Source organism: Desmodus rotundus, chromosome 3 (assembly GCF_022682495.2).
Source record: "Desmodus rotundus isolate HL8 chromosome 3, HLdesRot8A.1, whole genome shotgun sequence".
In the NCBI taxonomy this organism is placed as follows: Eukaryota; Metazoa; Chordata; class Mammalia; order Chiroptera; family Phyllostomidae; genus Desmodus; species Desmodus rotundus.
Genome location: NC_071389.1, coordinates 111,881,801 through 111,899,919, shown reverse-complemented (window position 1 = coordinate 111,899,919; position 18,119 = coordinate 111,881,801). Strand labels below are relative to the sequence as shown.

Below are 18,119 nucleotides of genomic sequence, written 5' to 3'. Positions count from 1 at the left end.
TAGGTGTGTCTTATGGTTCAGTGTGTCTTACAGTCCGAAAAATATGGTAAACAAAAGGAAACATATAAAGTATATAATAAACACCCTTTCACCAACCATGCAAATGTAACAAGTTGCTGTCTCCAGTTACTGTAAATATTTTAATATTATGTTGCATACTGTAACATGTTATATACTACACAATACTTAATGTCTATACTTATGTTGTATAGTAATAAATTAAACATATGAACACATTCCCTATCTAAAGAATATGAACATTACCTAAACCACTTTAAAATTTATACATACATATATATATATATATATATATATATATATATATATATATATTTTTCCTCCTTATCTCATCTTTCTGCCTTCCCTACCTCCAGAAGAAATGACTTTGCGGAATCTCTATCCTACATATTCCCTTGCCTTAAAATAAAAAATAATATGTAATATTTGACAGAGGACACAAAAACATACAATGGACTAAAGATAGCTTATCCAATAAATGGTGATGGGAAAATTGAACAGATACATGCAAAAAATGAAACTATTCTTATGCCACCTCCTTATGCCACACACAAGGATAAACTCAAAATGGGTTAAACACTTAAATGTTAACTCAAAGCCATAAAAATCCTAGAAGCAGTCAAATCTTAGATATTTCTTGTAGCAGTATTTTTTCTGCTCTATCTTCTCAGGCAGGAGAAACAAAAGAAAAAATAAACAAGTGGGACTACATTAAACTAAAAAGGTTTTGCACAGCAAAGAAAATATCACCAAAATAAAAAGATGACATACTGAATGAAGAGAGTAAATTCACCGATATATCTGATAAGGTCTTAATATCTAAAATTTATAAAGAACTCAAATAACTCAACACCAAAACAACAAACAATCCAGCTAAAAAATGGGCAAAGGACCTAGCAGACACTTCTCCAAAGAGGATATACATATGGCCAATAGACATATGAAAAGATGCTCAACATCACCAATCATTACAGAAATGCAACTTAAAAGTACAATGAGGTATCACCTCACACCTCTCAAAATGGCAATAAATCAATATACAAGTGCTAGTGAGGTTGTGGAAAAAGGGGAATCCTTCTGCACTGTTTGTGAGAATGCAGATTGCTGCAGCCACTGTGGAAAGAAAGCAGTATGCAGATACTTCAAAAAATTAAAAATGAAACTGCCTTATGACCCAGCTATTCCACTTCTGTGAATTCATCCAAACAAACCTGAAACACTAATTCTAAAAAACATGTCCATCCCTACGTTCATCACAGCATTATTTACAATCACCAAGATCTGGAAGTAGCCCAAGGGTCTATCAGTAGATGAGTGGATAAAACAGCTACGGTACATTTACACAATGGAATATTACTTGGCCCTAAAAAAGGAAATAATTTTACTCTTTGCGACAGCATGATCAACCTGGTGAATGTTATGCTAAGTGGAATAAGCCAGTCAGAGAAAGACAAATACCATATGATTTCACTCATATGTGCAATCTAATGGACAAACTGAACTAACATGCAAAACAGAGACAGACTCATAGACAGAGAGCAGGATGAAAGCATGGGGCTAGGATTGGGAAGTAGAAGGATCAAGCAAAAAACAAAAAGAATTCATGGTGATGGACAACATTGCAGTAATTGTGGCGGGGAGGGAGGTGGCTGTAGGTGGAAGAGAGTATGGGAGGATAAATGGTAATGGAAAAAAATGAAAATGAAAAAAAAAGTTCCATTGTGTGACTATACCACAATTTACTTAATTTATTTTTCTGTCAATGAACATCTATGCAGTATTTCCTCAGTTTTTGTTTTCTTTTGTTTTGAATGCAAACAAGGTTACTATGCATTCCTACACAGGTACAAAGTTCATCAATGGAATATGGATCTGGGTATGCTTACTTTTACTTTAATAAAGTTAAGTGCTTTCCAAAGTAGTTATATCAATTTAAAACCCCCATAACACTGAGTGAGAAATCCAGTTGCCATGTTCAGCAACACTTAATATTGTCAGATTCCTTACTTTTTGCCAACATTGCATAAAATGATAGGTATAAAATGGTTTCTTAATCTGGTCTTATTTTACATTCTCCTGATTACAGTGAGGGTACTTTACTTCTCATATTTATTTGCCATGTGTAATTCTCTGATTTTATATATTTTATTAATACATACATAGGTTGTAAAAGTATAAAAATATACATCCTCCTGACCTAAATTATGGGGTGTGCATAAACAGAATAGAGGGGAATACTATCAAGAAAAGATATGCCAAGAAATTGCAACTGTATTTGAAATTTTGTTTTTTTAGTTTATTATATTTTCTTCCATTACCATTTAGTCCCCTTATACCCTCCTTCCCCCCAAATCAGCACACTGTTGTCCATGCCCATTAGTCCTCTCTCCTTTTTGCTCAATTCCTCCACCACCTAACCACCCACCAAAAGCTGTCAGCCTGCTCTCTATCTATGAGTCTGTTACTATTTTGCTTGTTAGTTCAGTTTGTTCATTAGATTCTACATATGAGTGAAATCATACGGTATTTCTCTTTCATTGACCTGGTAAATAATGGAAAATTATCTAATTTCTTGCTCACTGTTTATTTAAATTTGAGTGCATATTGACCATCTTTTCATAGGCTTTTCTTCATTTTGGAAACTATATAATTCATGTGTTCTTCACATTTTTCTATTAGATGGTTTATTTTTTCATTATTGATTTATAGTTCTTTCCCTACTGAGTAAAATTGCCTCTTTCCTTGTGTTTCACAAATGTATTTTCTTACTTGTCATTTTCTTTTTGATTTACTTTAGGGAACTTCATTCAGAATTTATGTGTCAAACTGAGGCGTCTTTGCTCTACATCCTCTCAATTATAGGTCATGCTCTGACAGTACTTCCACACGCAAACATTACTACACAATTCACACATCCTTGCCGCTGTTCTTTTTAAAGTTTCTTTCTACTTTACACCTAAAAATTGTTTATTAAAATGTATATATTGGTGTAACGATTTAGTTTTATATTTTACATGCAGCCATTATTTACCTATCAGTAGAAATTTTAAAAGGTTTGGTTACAAATGTTTGATGAAGCTGAGTAGAAAAACACTCAATATAAACGAATACAAAAGTTTTGGAGAACAATTTGTCATCTTGCCATCTATCAATTTTTTTAGATGCACACAATATCAAATCATGAATAAAATGCATATATATTATTTGCTATGCCATTATAACAAATATAAACAAGATAAAATGTATAAACATCTAATTGTACTTAAAAATTACAGGACATCAGTTAATCAAATTAGGACACAACTATGACACTGAAAAGCATGCAGACAATAAAAACAATGACAATGTCACCAATCATCACAGAAATCCTAATTAAAACCACAATGAGATATCACCCCACACCTCTCAGAATGGCTACCATCAATAAATCAATAACCAGCAAATGCTGGCCAGGATGTGGAGAAACAGCAGTCCTTTTGCACTGTTGGTGGGAATGCAGAGTGGTACTGACACAGTGCAAAACACTGTGGAGATACCTCAACAAATTAAAAATGGGTCTGACCTTTGACCCAGCAATCTTACTTCTGGGAATATATATGAAGGAACCCAAAACACAAATGTCAAAGAATACATGCACGCCTATGTTCACTGCAGCGTTATTTACAATCACCGAGATATGGAAGCAGTCCAAGTGTCCATTAGTAGGTGAGTGGATAAAACAACTATGGAACTTTTACTAAATGGAATACTACTTGGCTATAAAAAAGAAGAAAATTTTACCCACTGCAACAGCATATATGGACCTGGAGAACATTATGCTAAGTGAAATAAGCCAGTCAGAGAAAGACAAATGCCATATCATCTCACTCATGTCTGGAATTTAATGAACAAACTGAACTAACAAGTAAAATAGAGAAAGACTGACTCAAAGATGGAGAGCAGGATGACACCTATGGAGGGGCTGGGGTTCGGGGTGGAGGGATCCAGCAAAAAATAGACACATGGACATGGACAACAGTGTAGTAATTGTGGGAGGGAAGAGGGTATAAAGGGAATAAATGGTAATGGAAAAACAATACAATAAAAACAATGAGACAGGACTACTGGGCAAGATGGAGGCATGAGTAGAGACACTTTGCCTCCTTCCACAACCAAAAGAAGAACAACAAATTCAAAAACAAAAAACAACCAGAACTGCCAGAAAACCAAATTGTATGGAAGTCTGACAACCAAGCAGTTAAAGAAGAAATATTCATCCAGACTGGTAGGAGGGGCGGAGACAGGCAGGTGGGGTGGAAAGGAGGCATGGCAAGGCAGTGGCTGAAGGACCATGCAGGTGAGGTGGTAGCTGGTGGTCCCACATTTGCATGCGGATAAACCAGGAAGAACAACTGGGGAGCAAAACAGACCGGACAATCTGGGGTTCTAGAGTGGGAAAAGAAAGCCTCAAAACCGCTGGCTATAAAAACCTGTGGGAGTTGCGGCAAAAGGAGAAAACTCTAGCCTCACAGGAGAGCTGGTAGGAGAGACCCACAGGGTCCTAGAATGTACACATACCCTCCCACCCGGGGATCAGCACCAGAAGGGCCCAATTTGTTTGTGGGTAACGGGGCAAGTAACTGAAAGTAGGCCAAGAGCTGAGCAAGTGGCACTGTTCCCTCTCAGACTCCTCCCACACACAGTGCCACAACACAGTGAGGTGGGTTGCCCCACCGTGGCAAATATCTAAGGTTCTACCCCTTACAACATAACAGGTGCATCTTAGGCCAAGATGAAATATGGCCCAAGTGAAAGAACAGATCAAAACTCCAGAAAAACAACTAAACGATGAAGAGATAGCCAACCTTCAGGTGCAGAGTTCAAAACACTGGTAATCAGGATGCTCACAGAAGTGGCTGAGTAGGTTCACAAAATAGAAGAAGTGAAGGCTATGAAAAGTGAAATAAAGGAAAATGTACAGGGAACCAACAGTGAAGGGAAGCAAACCAGGACTCAAATCAACAATTTGGAGCACAAGGAAGAAATGAACATTCAACCAGAACAGAAGGAAGAAACAGGAATTGAAAAATATGAGGAGAGGCTTAGGAACCTCCATGACAACTTTAAACATTCCAACATCCAAATCTAAGAGGTGCCAGAAGGAGAAGAGGAAGAGCAAGAAATTGGAAACTTATTTGAACAAATAATGAAGGAGAACTTCCCCAATCTGGCAAAGGAAATAGACTTCCAGGAAGTCCAGGAAGCTCAGAGAGTCCCAAAGAAGCTGAACCCAAGGAGGAACACACCAAGGCACATCATCATTACATTACCCAAGACTAAACAGAAGGAGAGAATCTTAGAAGCAGCAAGAGAAAAGGACACAGTTACCTACAAAGGAGTGCCCCATAAGACTGTCAGCTGATTTCTCAAAAGAGACCTTACAGGCAAGAAGGAGCTGGCAAGAAGTATTCCAAGTCATGAAAGGCAAGGGCCTCCTACATCCAAGATTACTGTATCCAGCAAAGCTATCATTTAGAATGGAAGGGCAGATAAAGTGCTTCCCAGATAAGATCAAGTGAAAGGAGTTTGTCATCACCAAGTCCTTATTACATGAAATGTTAAAGGGGCTTATCTAAGAAAAGAAGAAGATCAAAACTATGAATAGTAAAATGACCACAAACTCACAACTATCAACAACCGAACCTTAAAAAAACAAAAACAAAAACAAACTAAGCAAATAACTAGAACAGGAACAGAATCAGAGCAATGGAGATCACATGGAGAGTTATCAGTGGGGGAAGGGGAGAAAGGGGGAAAAGGTACAGGGAATAAGTAGCATAAATAAGAGGTAGAAAATAGACGGGGGGAGGTTAAGAATACTATAGGAAATGTAGAAGCCAAAGAACTTATATGTACAACCCATGGGCATGAACTAAGGGGGATGAAGGGATTGCGAGTGGAAGGGAGTATGCAGGGTAGAAGGGAATAAAGGGGGCAAATGGGGCAACTGTAGTAGCATCATTAATAAATATATTTTTAAAAAATGAAATATTAAGTGGACTTATTTAAGAGAAAGAAGATCAAAACTAACAATAAAAAGGCAATAAATACCTATCAACCACTGAATCTCAATAAACAAACTAAGCAAACAAGAAGAACAGAGACAGAATCATGGATACGGAGAGCATTTTGATGGTTACCAGATGGGAGAGGGTGTGAGGGAATGGGTGAAGAGGCAAGGGGATTAAGTAGTACAAATAGCCCTGGCTGGTGTGGCTCAGTGGATTGAGCAATGGCCTGAGAACCAAAGCGATGCTGGTTCAATTCCCAGTCAGGGCGCATGCCTGGGTTGTGGGCGAGGTCATGCCCCCAGTAGGGGGCACACAAGAGGCAACCACACACTGATGTTTCTCTCCCTTTCTCCTTCCCTTCCCCTCTCTTTGAAAATAAGTAAATTAAATATATTTTTTAAAAGAAGTACAAATGGGTAGTTACAGAATAGCCATGGGGATGTGAAGTACAGTATAGGAAGTAAGAGTCACTGAAGAATTTATGCACATGACCCATGGGCATGAACAATGGTGTGCAGATGTCCGAAGGAGTGTGGTGTGCTTGGTGGAGGAGTTAAAGAAGGAAAAATTGGGGCAACTATAATAGCATAATCAATAAAATGTAATTTAAAAAAATAAAAAAATTTAAACAAATGTTAATCATAGAAACATACAATCTTTCAAAACTGAATTAGGAAGAATATGAGAATCTGAACATAGAGATTACATCTAGTAAAATTGAAGCAGTAATCAAAAAACTCTCAACAAACAAAAGCCCTGGAGCAGATGGCTTCACAGACGAATTTTACCAAACACTCAAAGAAGAACAAAACCTATCCTTCTCAAACTATTTCATAAAATTCAAGAAGAGGTATGGCCCCCAAGCTCATTTTACAAGGCCAGAATTATCCTAACTCCAAAACCAGAAAGAAACTACAAAGAAATAAAATTATAGGCCAATATTCCTGATGAATATAGATATTAAAATCTTCAACAAAATATTAGCAAACCCAATACAGCAATGCATCAAAAAGACCATACACTATGATCCAGTGGGATTTATTCCAGGAATGTAAGGTTGGTACAACATTCACAAGTCAATAAATATGATTCACCACATAAACAAAATGAAGACTAAAAACCACATGATCATATCAATACATGCAGAAAAAAGCATTTGATAAAATTCAGGACCCACATATGATAAAATTCTTAGCAAAGTGGGAATAGAGGCACAACACCTACATATTATAAAGGCCATATACAACAAACCCACTGCCAGCATCATACTCAATGGGCAAAAACTACAGGCATGTCTGCTTGTTCAGTACTACCATAGTACTGGAAGTCCTAGCCATGGCAATCAGACAAGGACACAATATTAAAGGCATCCAAACTGGAAAGGAAGAAGTAAAACTATCTTTATTTGCAGATGACATGACACTGTACACAGAGAACCCCAAAGATTCCACCAAGAAACTACTAGAACTGATAATGAATTTGGCAAAGTAGCAGGATACAAAATTAATATTCAGAAATCAGTTACATTTTTATATGCCAATAACGAACTAACAGAAACAATCCCTTTCACAATTGCTTGAAAAAGAATAAAATACCTAGGAATAAACCTAACCAAGGATGTAAAAGACCTGTACTCAGAAAATTATAAGACACCAAAGAGAGAAATTGAAGAATATGCAAGTAATTGGAAGCACATACTGTGTTCATGGATAGGAAGAATTAACATTATTAAAATGTCCATACAGGCCAAAGCAATCACAGGCCAAAGCAATCAATTGATTCAATGCAATTCCAATCAACATTCCAATGATGTATTTCACAGAACTAGAAGAAACATTTCAAAAATTATTATAGAGGCCAGACTTTTAGAATGGCTGTACAACTCTCTCCCCCAAAGAAAGTTGAGGATTATTTTTTCTACTAAAAATAACTGCTGGCACATCGAAAGTCAGTAGCAAAGTTATAGCAACAGTCTACAGTAGGAATAACATAAGGTTTGAAAGCAAGCCAAAACTCAAGTTGTATAACATGTTTTGCAAAGCTAAGTGTTTCAAATTCCCCAGTTAAGAAGCAATATAGTGACAGTTTCTTACAAGCTAAACATATATCCAGCTGTCGCATTCCAAAGGAGTCGAAAGCTCATGTCCACACAAAATCCTGCATGTGAACATGTACAGCAGCTTCATTCATAATAAATAAAAATTGGAAAAAAACAAGATGCCTTTCTTCAGTTAATTATATTAAAAAATCGTGGTACATCTGGACAATGAAATATTATTCAGAGATAAAAAGAGAGCTATCAAGCCACAAAATAAAATGGAGAAATTTTAAATGCATATAGTAAGTAAAAGAAGCAAGTCTTAAAACAGATACATACTGTGTAATTCCAACCACACGACATTCTGGTAAAGGCAGAACGACAGAGACAGTAAAAAGATCAGTGAAAGCCAGGAGTAGGGAAACACGAGTAAGCGGAGCACAGGAGATTTTAATCCAGTAAAACTGTACTGTAATGGTGGATCCATGTCATTATACAGGGTGGGGCAAAGGTAGCTTTACAATTGTTTGTATGGAAAATAATACAATAACTAATAAATAATAATATAAAAATAAACTCTGTTTCACATGTGCACAACTATTCACTTATTTTTGCCCCACCCTGTACATTCAGCAAAACCCACAGAATATACAACATAAAGGCTGAAACCTAATGGCCTTTAATAATAATGTATCAAGCCCTGGCTGGTGTGGCTCAGTGGCTTGAGTGCTGGCCTGTGAACTGAAAGGTTGCCAGTTCAATTCCCAGTCAGGGCACATGCCTGGGTTGCAGGCCAGGTCCCCAGTTTGGAGCATATGAGAGGCAAACCGATCAATATATGTCTCACACACTAATGTTTCTCTACCTCCCTTCCTTTCTCTCTAAAAGTAAATAAATAAGATGCTTTTAAAAGTGTATACTTATTTTTTTAAAAATAATAATGTCTCAATATTGGTTCACTAATTTTAACATATGTACCACAACAATACAAGATGTTAATAATACATAATAGGGAAAACTGTGGTCAGAAAGGAGGAATTGCCATATTTTCCCATGTATAATGCACAGTTTTTGCCCTAATTTTTTAGGGAAAAATAAGGATGCCCATTATACATGGGTAGTGCTAAAACATGGGAGCACATTATGCACAGCAAAACACGGTATATGAGAACTGTCTGTACTTTCTGTTCTATTTCTCTAAACCCTGAAAACTATTGTACAAATGAAATCTATGAATTTAATAGCAAAGCAATGTGGGGGATCTCAAAGGTACAGGAAAGGGAAGATCCCAGAGGAGTTTGGCTGGGAGTCCTAGCTGAGGTTAGACAGAAACGGGAGGTAAGAAATAGGATCCAGAAGGGCAACCCCAACACCACAGCCACTAGCTTGGCCGGGGAAGGGACCTCTGAACAAGTGCTGCTCTTGGTGAACTCACACTGACCCACATTTTGGATCACTTATCCAAGCTCAGGCATTCTTCAAGGTTTGGTAACTGGAATGTTTATCTCTTAGGAATCAAAAATGGCCAGTGGAAAGGAACCAAAATAAACACCTCACTATGTGTTGAGATTAACCTGGGAAACAGTGTGAGCTGTTGACTGAATGCTTCTCTGAATCAACAGGTACTCTAGTATTAGAAGCTCACAGAAGGCAACCTGAAATCCAGATTCTTCTCAGAACGGAATGGGACAATTCTGAATATATCATCAAAAAATAAGAGTCTCAAGCTTTGGAAAGAGCCAAAATGTCAAAAGCAAGAATTTGCAGAGCTTTGCTCACATGGCTGTGACCACCCGATAACTATCAAACAAATTCAGCACGTGCCCCTCAGAACTCCAGAATACTGATAAATCTCAGGATTCATCTGATTTAAGAAAAACCTTCCTGAGAGTCACCTTGATGTTCTTTACCTAGTCAAGTCTGAGCATCTTTTCACTGTGTCTGTTCATATGATATATATGCCCCCCACCAGTGTGAAATGGAAGGTGACCATGGTCTTTCGGAAAGACACTATGAATGAAGTAGCTTTAAGTGTGGTAAACAAAGCCACCTAGAATTCCCCCACCAAACCAATCAGTGGAAGGCCTTTACCTGGAGGCCTGCAACAGATCCTGAATGCTCAGAACCCCAGAAGCTTGTGATACAGAATCTCAAGATCTCTCTTGCAGGGGTTCTTTGAATAACCACACTGACCATGGTCTTCTCCAATGCCTTTGTGCTTACCACCATCTTCCTTACCAGGGAGTTCCACACTCCAGCCAACTATCTCATTACCTCCCTGGCCATAACCAACCTCTTGAGTTTCACCCTGGTCACATCCTTCAGCATCACATATACCAGTGTATCCACACCTAGAAATTTGGCCAAATCCTATGTGACATCTGACTGTGTCCTGGCACCTATGTGCTGCATGCCCCTCAACCTGCATCACTGCATCATTGCTCTGAACAAGTACTGAGCCATCACCCATGCCGGGCAGTACAATAAACGCCAGCAATGTGTCCTCCATGGTCACCATCACCTGGGCCATCTTCATCTGCATGACCACCCTATTGCTCTTCTGCCAAATCTTCCACACTAACCACTCCACATGTGTTTGTCTTCTCCATCCCGTGCACATGTACGTCATCTTCAGCGTGGCCTCCTGGAGCCACCGTCACGTCACCACAGCCCAATTCACCACAGGTCACCCTGCTCCCACAACCCTAGGCTCCATGAGAGGAGCCACACTCAACCACCTCCCTTTGTTTGCCAACCACATGAAAATCAAGTTTGCTAATAGTATCCTGGAGAAAGAGTATCTTTGCAGCTCAAGAAAAGAAAGCCATAATGTAAATAATTAGAGCTCTTTTGAGAACCATAAACTGTCTCTTGGGAACTGTAACACAAAGCAAAGTCGTCAATTCAATTCCCAGTTAGGGTACATACCTGGGTTGCGGGTTTGGTCCCCGGTCTGGGCACACATGAGAGGTAACTGTTTGATGTTCCTTCCTCACATCTATGTTCCTCTCCTTCTCATTCACCCTCCCTTCCCCTCTTTCTAAAAATACATAAATAAAATATATTTTTTAAAAAGATGGTGGAGTAGGCAAACACTGTGCACACCTTCTCCCATGACATCAAAATTACAACTAAATTATAGAACAACCACCCTTAGAACCACCTGAAGACTAGCTAAACAGAAAAATTAACTGAGGATATAAAAAAGAAGTCACGTCGAGACTGGTAGAAGGGGTGAAGACACAGAACAAGCTGATCCCACACCCACGTGTGGCAGTTAAGAACTGGAAAGGATGTCTTGGCTGAGGAGTTACCCCCTGAGAAGTGAGGGGTCCCAGCTCCCGACGGGGTTCCCCAAACCTGACTACCAGTACAGGGAGAGTCGCACAATACCTGCCTGTAAATATCAGTGGAAACTGTGTCTGGGTGAGAAGGGGGGCTGCTACAGACCTAGGTGTCCTCCTAAAGTGCCGGAACACACACGTCCTCACATACATACACTCACCCTGGGCTCCAGGAAAGAAACAGCCACTCATAAAGTACCAGGAACATATGGAAGGAACTGAATTGTCTGCACAACACCAGGGTGGGCAAAAGTAGGTTTACAGCTATGAGTACACAAAACAGAGTCCATTCCTTTGCTGAGCTCCGCCCCACACACAACCAGCAGTCACAGACTGGTGCCAAATCTGAATCTACATTAACATGGCTAACACTGCCCTTGCCCCACCCTGGTGATTCCCTGAAACTCCGACCCACCCAAATCACGCACTTGCCCAAACCGCTTTCAGTGGCTCTTCCACACAAGTGGTTGGCCTCAGCGCACACTGTGGACTTTCTTAAAACATCATACAAGCAGCAGCTGGCTTTGGTGTGCCCTGTACCTCTTGCTAAGCGGCCCTAAGTCAAGCACTAATGTCAGCTGACCTCAGTTCACAGCACGATATCTCCCACGAGCTTCCAAGCCAAGCACAGGCAGCTGCCAACTACACACCACTTCGTAGCTCTTTCCAGGTGGCCCTGGGCTGTCGATAGGCAGCAGCTAACCTACACCAAAGCCCCTCCCCAGGGTCCCCAGAACCAACATGCCCAGTGACAGACTTCAGACCAAACTAGAGCACCACTCGATTAGCTCCAAATGAGAAGGCCAAAGGGCAAACTCAGCAGGCACCAGGGACCTACTATAGTGAATCCCACTCCACACAACATGTCCACTGTAGTCATGGCCACTCCTCACAGCCACATCAATCCCATTTACTGACATGCCAACAGCAACCAAGGCTCAACTACAACAGAAAGGGACACACATCCCATAAAGAGACAACCCTGGAGAACCCGGTTCAGGTGACCAGGAAGACTGCGCCATAAGGCCACTCTGCCAACACTGGGAGACACAGCAAATCTACTTAATAGAAGCAACCACAGGGAAGAAGCCAAAATGGAGGGACAAAGAAACATGTCCCAAATGAAAGAACAGAACAAAACTCCAGGAAAAGAGCTAAACAAAATGGAAGCAAGCAATCTTACATTTACAAAGGTCACAATACTGTTTGTAAGGATGCTCAGTGAACTTAGGGAAAAACCAGATGAACTTGGTGAGTACTTACATAGAGGTAGAAAGCAAAAAAAGAAACCAGTTAAAAATAAAGAATACAATAACCAAAATGAAGAATACATGAGATGAAAACAACAGCAGATTAGAAAAAGCAGAGGATCAAATGAGCAATTAGAAAGCCAAGGTAGCAGAGAACACCCATTTGGAACAGCAAAAACAAAACAAGAATCCCCCTCAAAAAAAAAAATGAGGCTAGGTTTAAAGGACCTATGGGACAAGATCAAACACACTGACATTCACATCAGGTGTACCAGAACAAGACGAAAGACAGCGAGCAAGGGACTAAGCACCTATTTGAAGACATAATGACTGAAAACTTCCCTAATCTGGTGAAAGGAATAAACATACAAGAGTCCAGGAAACACAGAGAAGGCCAAACAAAATAAAGCCAAAAAAACCCACACCAAGACACAGCATATTTAAAATGCTAAAAGTTAAAGACACAGAGGGAATATAAAAAGCAGCAAAAGACAGCTATTTACCCGCAAAGGGGCTCCCATAAGACTGTCAGATAATTTCTCAGCACAAACTTTGCAGGCCAGAGCGACTGGCAGGATGTGTTCAAAGTGATGAAAAGTATATACCATGCTAATAGACAGAAAGAGTCAATATCCTTAAAATGTCCTTATTACCTAAAGTAATACACAGATTCAGTGAAATCCCTATTGCAATACCAATGGCATCTTTCACAGAACCAGGAAAAAAATCCTCAAATTTATACGGAATCACAAAAAATCCCCATAGCCAAAGGAATCTTGAGGGAGAAGAACAAAGGTGAAGATATCACACTACCTGATGTCAAACTACACTACAAGGTATAGTATCAAAACAGCATGGTACTGGCATAAAAAGACACATAGATCTATGCAACAGAGTAAAGATCTCAGAAATAAACCCACGCTTATATGGTCAATTATTTGACAAAGGAGGCAAGAATATACAATGGGGTAAAAACAGTCTATTCAATAAATGGCGCTGGGAAAAACTGGATGGATACGTACAAAAAAAATGAAACCAGACCACCTTCTTACACCATATACAGGTATTGGCAAAATAGGTTTATAGTTGTTCATGTGGAAACATACAAATTAATAAATAATACAAGAATAAACTCTCGTACTCACAACTATAAACATATGTTTGCCCACACTGTACAGCAATGAATTTAAAGAAGATTAAAGACTTAAGGCTTAAAACCATAAAACTCCTAGAAGAAAACATAGATGATAAAATCTCTGACATTTCTCTCCTAGCAATATTTTTTCAGATATATCTCCTCAGGCACAGGAAACAAAAGAAAAAGTACACACATGGGACTATATCAAACTAAAAAGTTTTTGCACAGCAAAGGGAACCATCAACGAAACAAAAAGACAGCCTACTGAATGGGAGAACATATTCACGTATGACACAGCTGATGATAATATGGAAAATCTATAAAAAATATATACATCAAAAAAACAAGCAATCCAATTTTAAAGTTGGCAGAGGATCTAAGTAGACACTGCTCCAAAGAAAATATACGGATAGTCAGCAGACATATGAAAAGATGCTCGACATCACTAATGATCAAAGAAATGCAAATGAAAACCACAATGAGGTATCTCCTCACACCTGTCAGAATACCTATCATCAATAAATCAACAAACAACAAGTCCTGGAGTAGATATGGGAAAAGGGAACCTTCATTCATTGTTAGTGGGACTGCAAATTGATATGGCCACTATGGAAAACAGTATGCAGGTTCATAAAAATTTTTAAAATACAACTACCACATGAACCAGCAATCCCACTTCCAGTATTTATCCAAAGAAATCCAAGACACTAATTCAAAAAGACACAGGCATCCCACTATTTACAATAGCCAAGATATGGATATAACCTAAGTGTCCATCAATAGATGACTGGATAAAGATGATGAGGTACATACATACTGGAGTATTACTCAGCCATTAAAAATGATGAAATCTTATCATTTGTGACAACATGGATGGACCTAGAGAGAATTATGCTTAGTGAAATAAGTCAGACAGAAAAAGAAAAAAATACCACATGATTTCACTTATATGTGGAATCAAAAAAAACCAAAATAAACAAAACTGATAAATACAGAGACCGATAGATACAGAGAACAAACTGGTGGTTGTCAGGTGGAGGGAGGTTGGGAGCTGGGTAGAAAAGGTGAAATGATTAAGAAGCACAAATTGGCAGGTACAAAGTAGTCACAGGGAAGTAATAGGGAAGTACAGAATAGAGGATATAGTCAATAATATTGTGATACCTGTGTGTGGTGTCAAGTAGATACTACACTCACTGGGAGAATGACCTCATCAGTTATATAAATGCCTAACCGCTATACTGTACACCTGAGACTAATATAATATTGAATGTCAACTGCAACTTTAACAATTTTTAATTTAATTTTAAAAAGAAAAATAAAAAGTATTGAAACTAGACAGAAATGGCAGCAGTACACTGAATGCTTCTGAATTGTATACTTTAAAATGATTTACTCTGGTATATGTGAATTTCACCTCAAGAAACAATAAACACATTAAAAAGTTAATTTAAAACAATGCTTATGGCCATCTAATACACCAAAGGGGGAAGTGTTGTAATGGGAAAAGCTGCATTTTGAAGTAAGACCAACCTTGTGTCAAACTATGAAGATAGCAATTTTTAAAAGCTAAACAAATTTGTACCAATTATGTCTGAAGTTTGTTTTAAGTTTCTTTTTGTTTTGTTGATAGGAACAGAGAAGCATGGGGGACAGGATGGCAAGATGTAAAAGTGTTTCATTAGTGAGTACTGAAATTATTTAATGGGTCAGGGCTAGCATTTTTTTTATTCCTTTAAGAAACGGTTAAAGATAGTTGAGTATTTTCCTAAAGTTAAAGTATATTTCATGGAAGGTTCAGCTATAGCCTCTAAAGATCTGTACTACATGTGGATGAATGTGTCCACTGAGCCACATGTCAAATATATCTTACTACGTGTCATGGCCTAAAAATTTAACCTCTGGTTTGAGACAGAGCAATTGGTATCTAAAGACACTGCCTAACGCATGGATGGATTAAACAGGGTTACAGATAGAAGTGGCTAGTATAAGCACTGCCATTCTATTTTTGGAAACTGTGATTATTTCAGGATAGTAAGTTTTAATTCTAATTTCTAACCTCCACCACAGTTTAAAAAAAATGTTTAACTAGTTAAAAATAAGGTATGTATCACTTCCAAACAGCTTTTGGTTTCTAACATATATGTTTGTTACTTGGCAAAATCCACCAACATTACAAAAGGACTTTCACCCAAGAATTCTACTTCAAGGAATTTACCTATAAATATACTCTACATATGTATACGCTAAATATGTACAATACTTTTTAAATGCAGCATCACTTTAGGTAAAAGTAGAAATTTTCAGCAAACTAAATATCCCTGGTAGAAACCTTATTAAATACATTATAGCCCATCCACACAGTGTTTTCAGCAACGGTGGGAAAGCCCTTGGAAGGAGTTCCAAAATATATTAACAGAAAAAAAAGGAAAGGAACAGGCAATAAGGTATGGTAACATGTGTGGTAAAAGAAACATTTTTGCTCTATACATATTATGCATAAAATATTTCTGGAAAAAAAGCAAAAACAGGTAAACATAAAAAAGAATATTTCTGTGTACAGTTAGACTGTTTCTGGAAGAATATTTATAAGAAACAGGTAAGCGCAAGTAAGCAGTTGGGAGAAAATGGTGAGATACACACACGCATAAAAATTTAAAACAAATCAGCATCAACTAACAAGATATATTTAACTGATATTTAGAGTGATCAAATTTTTATGTTTTCTTATAAAAGTAAATGGAAGCCAAACTAATATAAAATAGGACAAATATAGGACATTGTCCTCTGTATATACAAGAAAAACTGATCTTGAGGTTTAGAAAAAAGTTTTATTTCTTGGCTATTGCTAGAAGTTAAAAATAAACTAGGACAATATCAAATACATCTAATCTATCATATCATCTCAATATAGATGAATAATAACTACCAGTATCCACTATAACTGTTACCTCAAGGGCATCTGTTAATTAAGCTAAAAAAGGAAAAATAATTAGTACTTATTTATTCCAAAACTAGCCTCTTTCCAATAATGACTAAGGTAAAAAGAAATTCTTCCTTTCCTTGACACATGGACACTATATGTTAATTATAATAGTGTGTCTTCCATTCAAAACGATAGTGTTATTAATCCCATAGATAAGCTATAACCATCCCAAGTCCGTGTACAGGACTAATGCATGTCACTACAGTTCCAGGACAGAAGCAGAAGAATGTCTGTGCACACTTCGGCAATTTACAAGGCACTTTTCAGAAATAAGAAATACTTTTCAGTATTTCATGCCAAATACTAGTGAAGATAAAAATAGTGTTTACTTAATAATTTTAAAACCTGAATATGCAGGGCAGTTTTAAGAATTTGCCTACTACAGTAACAGTTCCAAGTACTGACCACAAAAATATAAACAGAGAAATGGAAGACTTTTTGACAACATTTATGTGTAACTCAGTGGTACGTATGCATGATGTATGCCAGATGAACACGGAACCCCTGCGCTTACCTTCTTCTGAAGAACATTAACCTTCCGCTCCTTCACATCCAGCATGTCCTTGAGGTCATGTATCTCACCAGCTTGTGTTCCCTTCTCCTCAGCCATATCCTGAATTTGTTTTGTCTTCTTATTCAGCATGGTTTCCTTCTCTTCCAAACGCAATCGAAGAGCATCCACCTAAGAATTGAAGATTTTTACAAATGATAAATGGAATTCCCTTCAAATACATGTGCATAGTTGCCTAAATGATACTTTTAGAACAAAGTTTCATTAGAATCAAATAGTACTCCAAAAATAATTATTACTCTTTAGAAATTAACCCTAAAATTGTGTTAGTGCTTTTAAAATAAAAGTAAAATTTACATAAGTTAAATTACCACCAGATGACAGCAGGATAAATACATCTGAATCGAGAAGACAAAATGGAGAATTGTTATAAAGCTGTTGAGTTTTGTTGTTTCTATATAAAAGTAGCACAATCTAGAACTAACTTTCTCAAACTTAATGTGCATAAGAGTCACTTGCAGGGTTTAAACAGATTTTGCCTGTCCTAGCCATCAGTTTCTGATTCAGCAGGGTTGGGGCTCAAGAATTAATATTTCTAATTTCTAAGTTCCCAAGTGATACTAGACTGCTTTATAAAATCTAATATTTCAAAGAAACCATAAGCATCACCAAGCATGACACTTGTTGTATAAGATAATACAACCTAGCTACAAGACATGCTTTAGGACAATCCCATAATGCACTTAGATATCTGTACAAGGCAAAGCAAAGGTCTACTTTCAGA

At 37.8% G+C, this 18,119-nt stretch overlaps 1 protein-coding gene across 18 annotated transcripts in view; it reads right to left on the bottom strand.

Annotated features, from left to right (window-relative positions):
- The window catches only part of ERC1 (ELKS/RAB6-interacting/CAST family member 1), a 536,970-nt gene that overhangs the window by 373,496 nt on the left and 145,355 nt on the right, over positions 1 to 18,119 (bottom strand). For all 18 annotated transcript variants that reach the window (XM_053920835.2, XM_053920834.2, XM_053920839.2 and 15 more), the window contains one exon: positions 17,339 to 17,506. In XM_053920835.2, the coding sequence (XP_053776810.1) occupies positions 17,339 to 17,506 (168 nt within the window). The remainder of the gene's footprint in view (positions 1 to 17,338; positions 17,507 to 18,119) is intronic.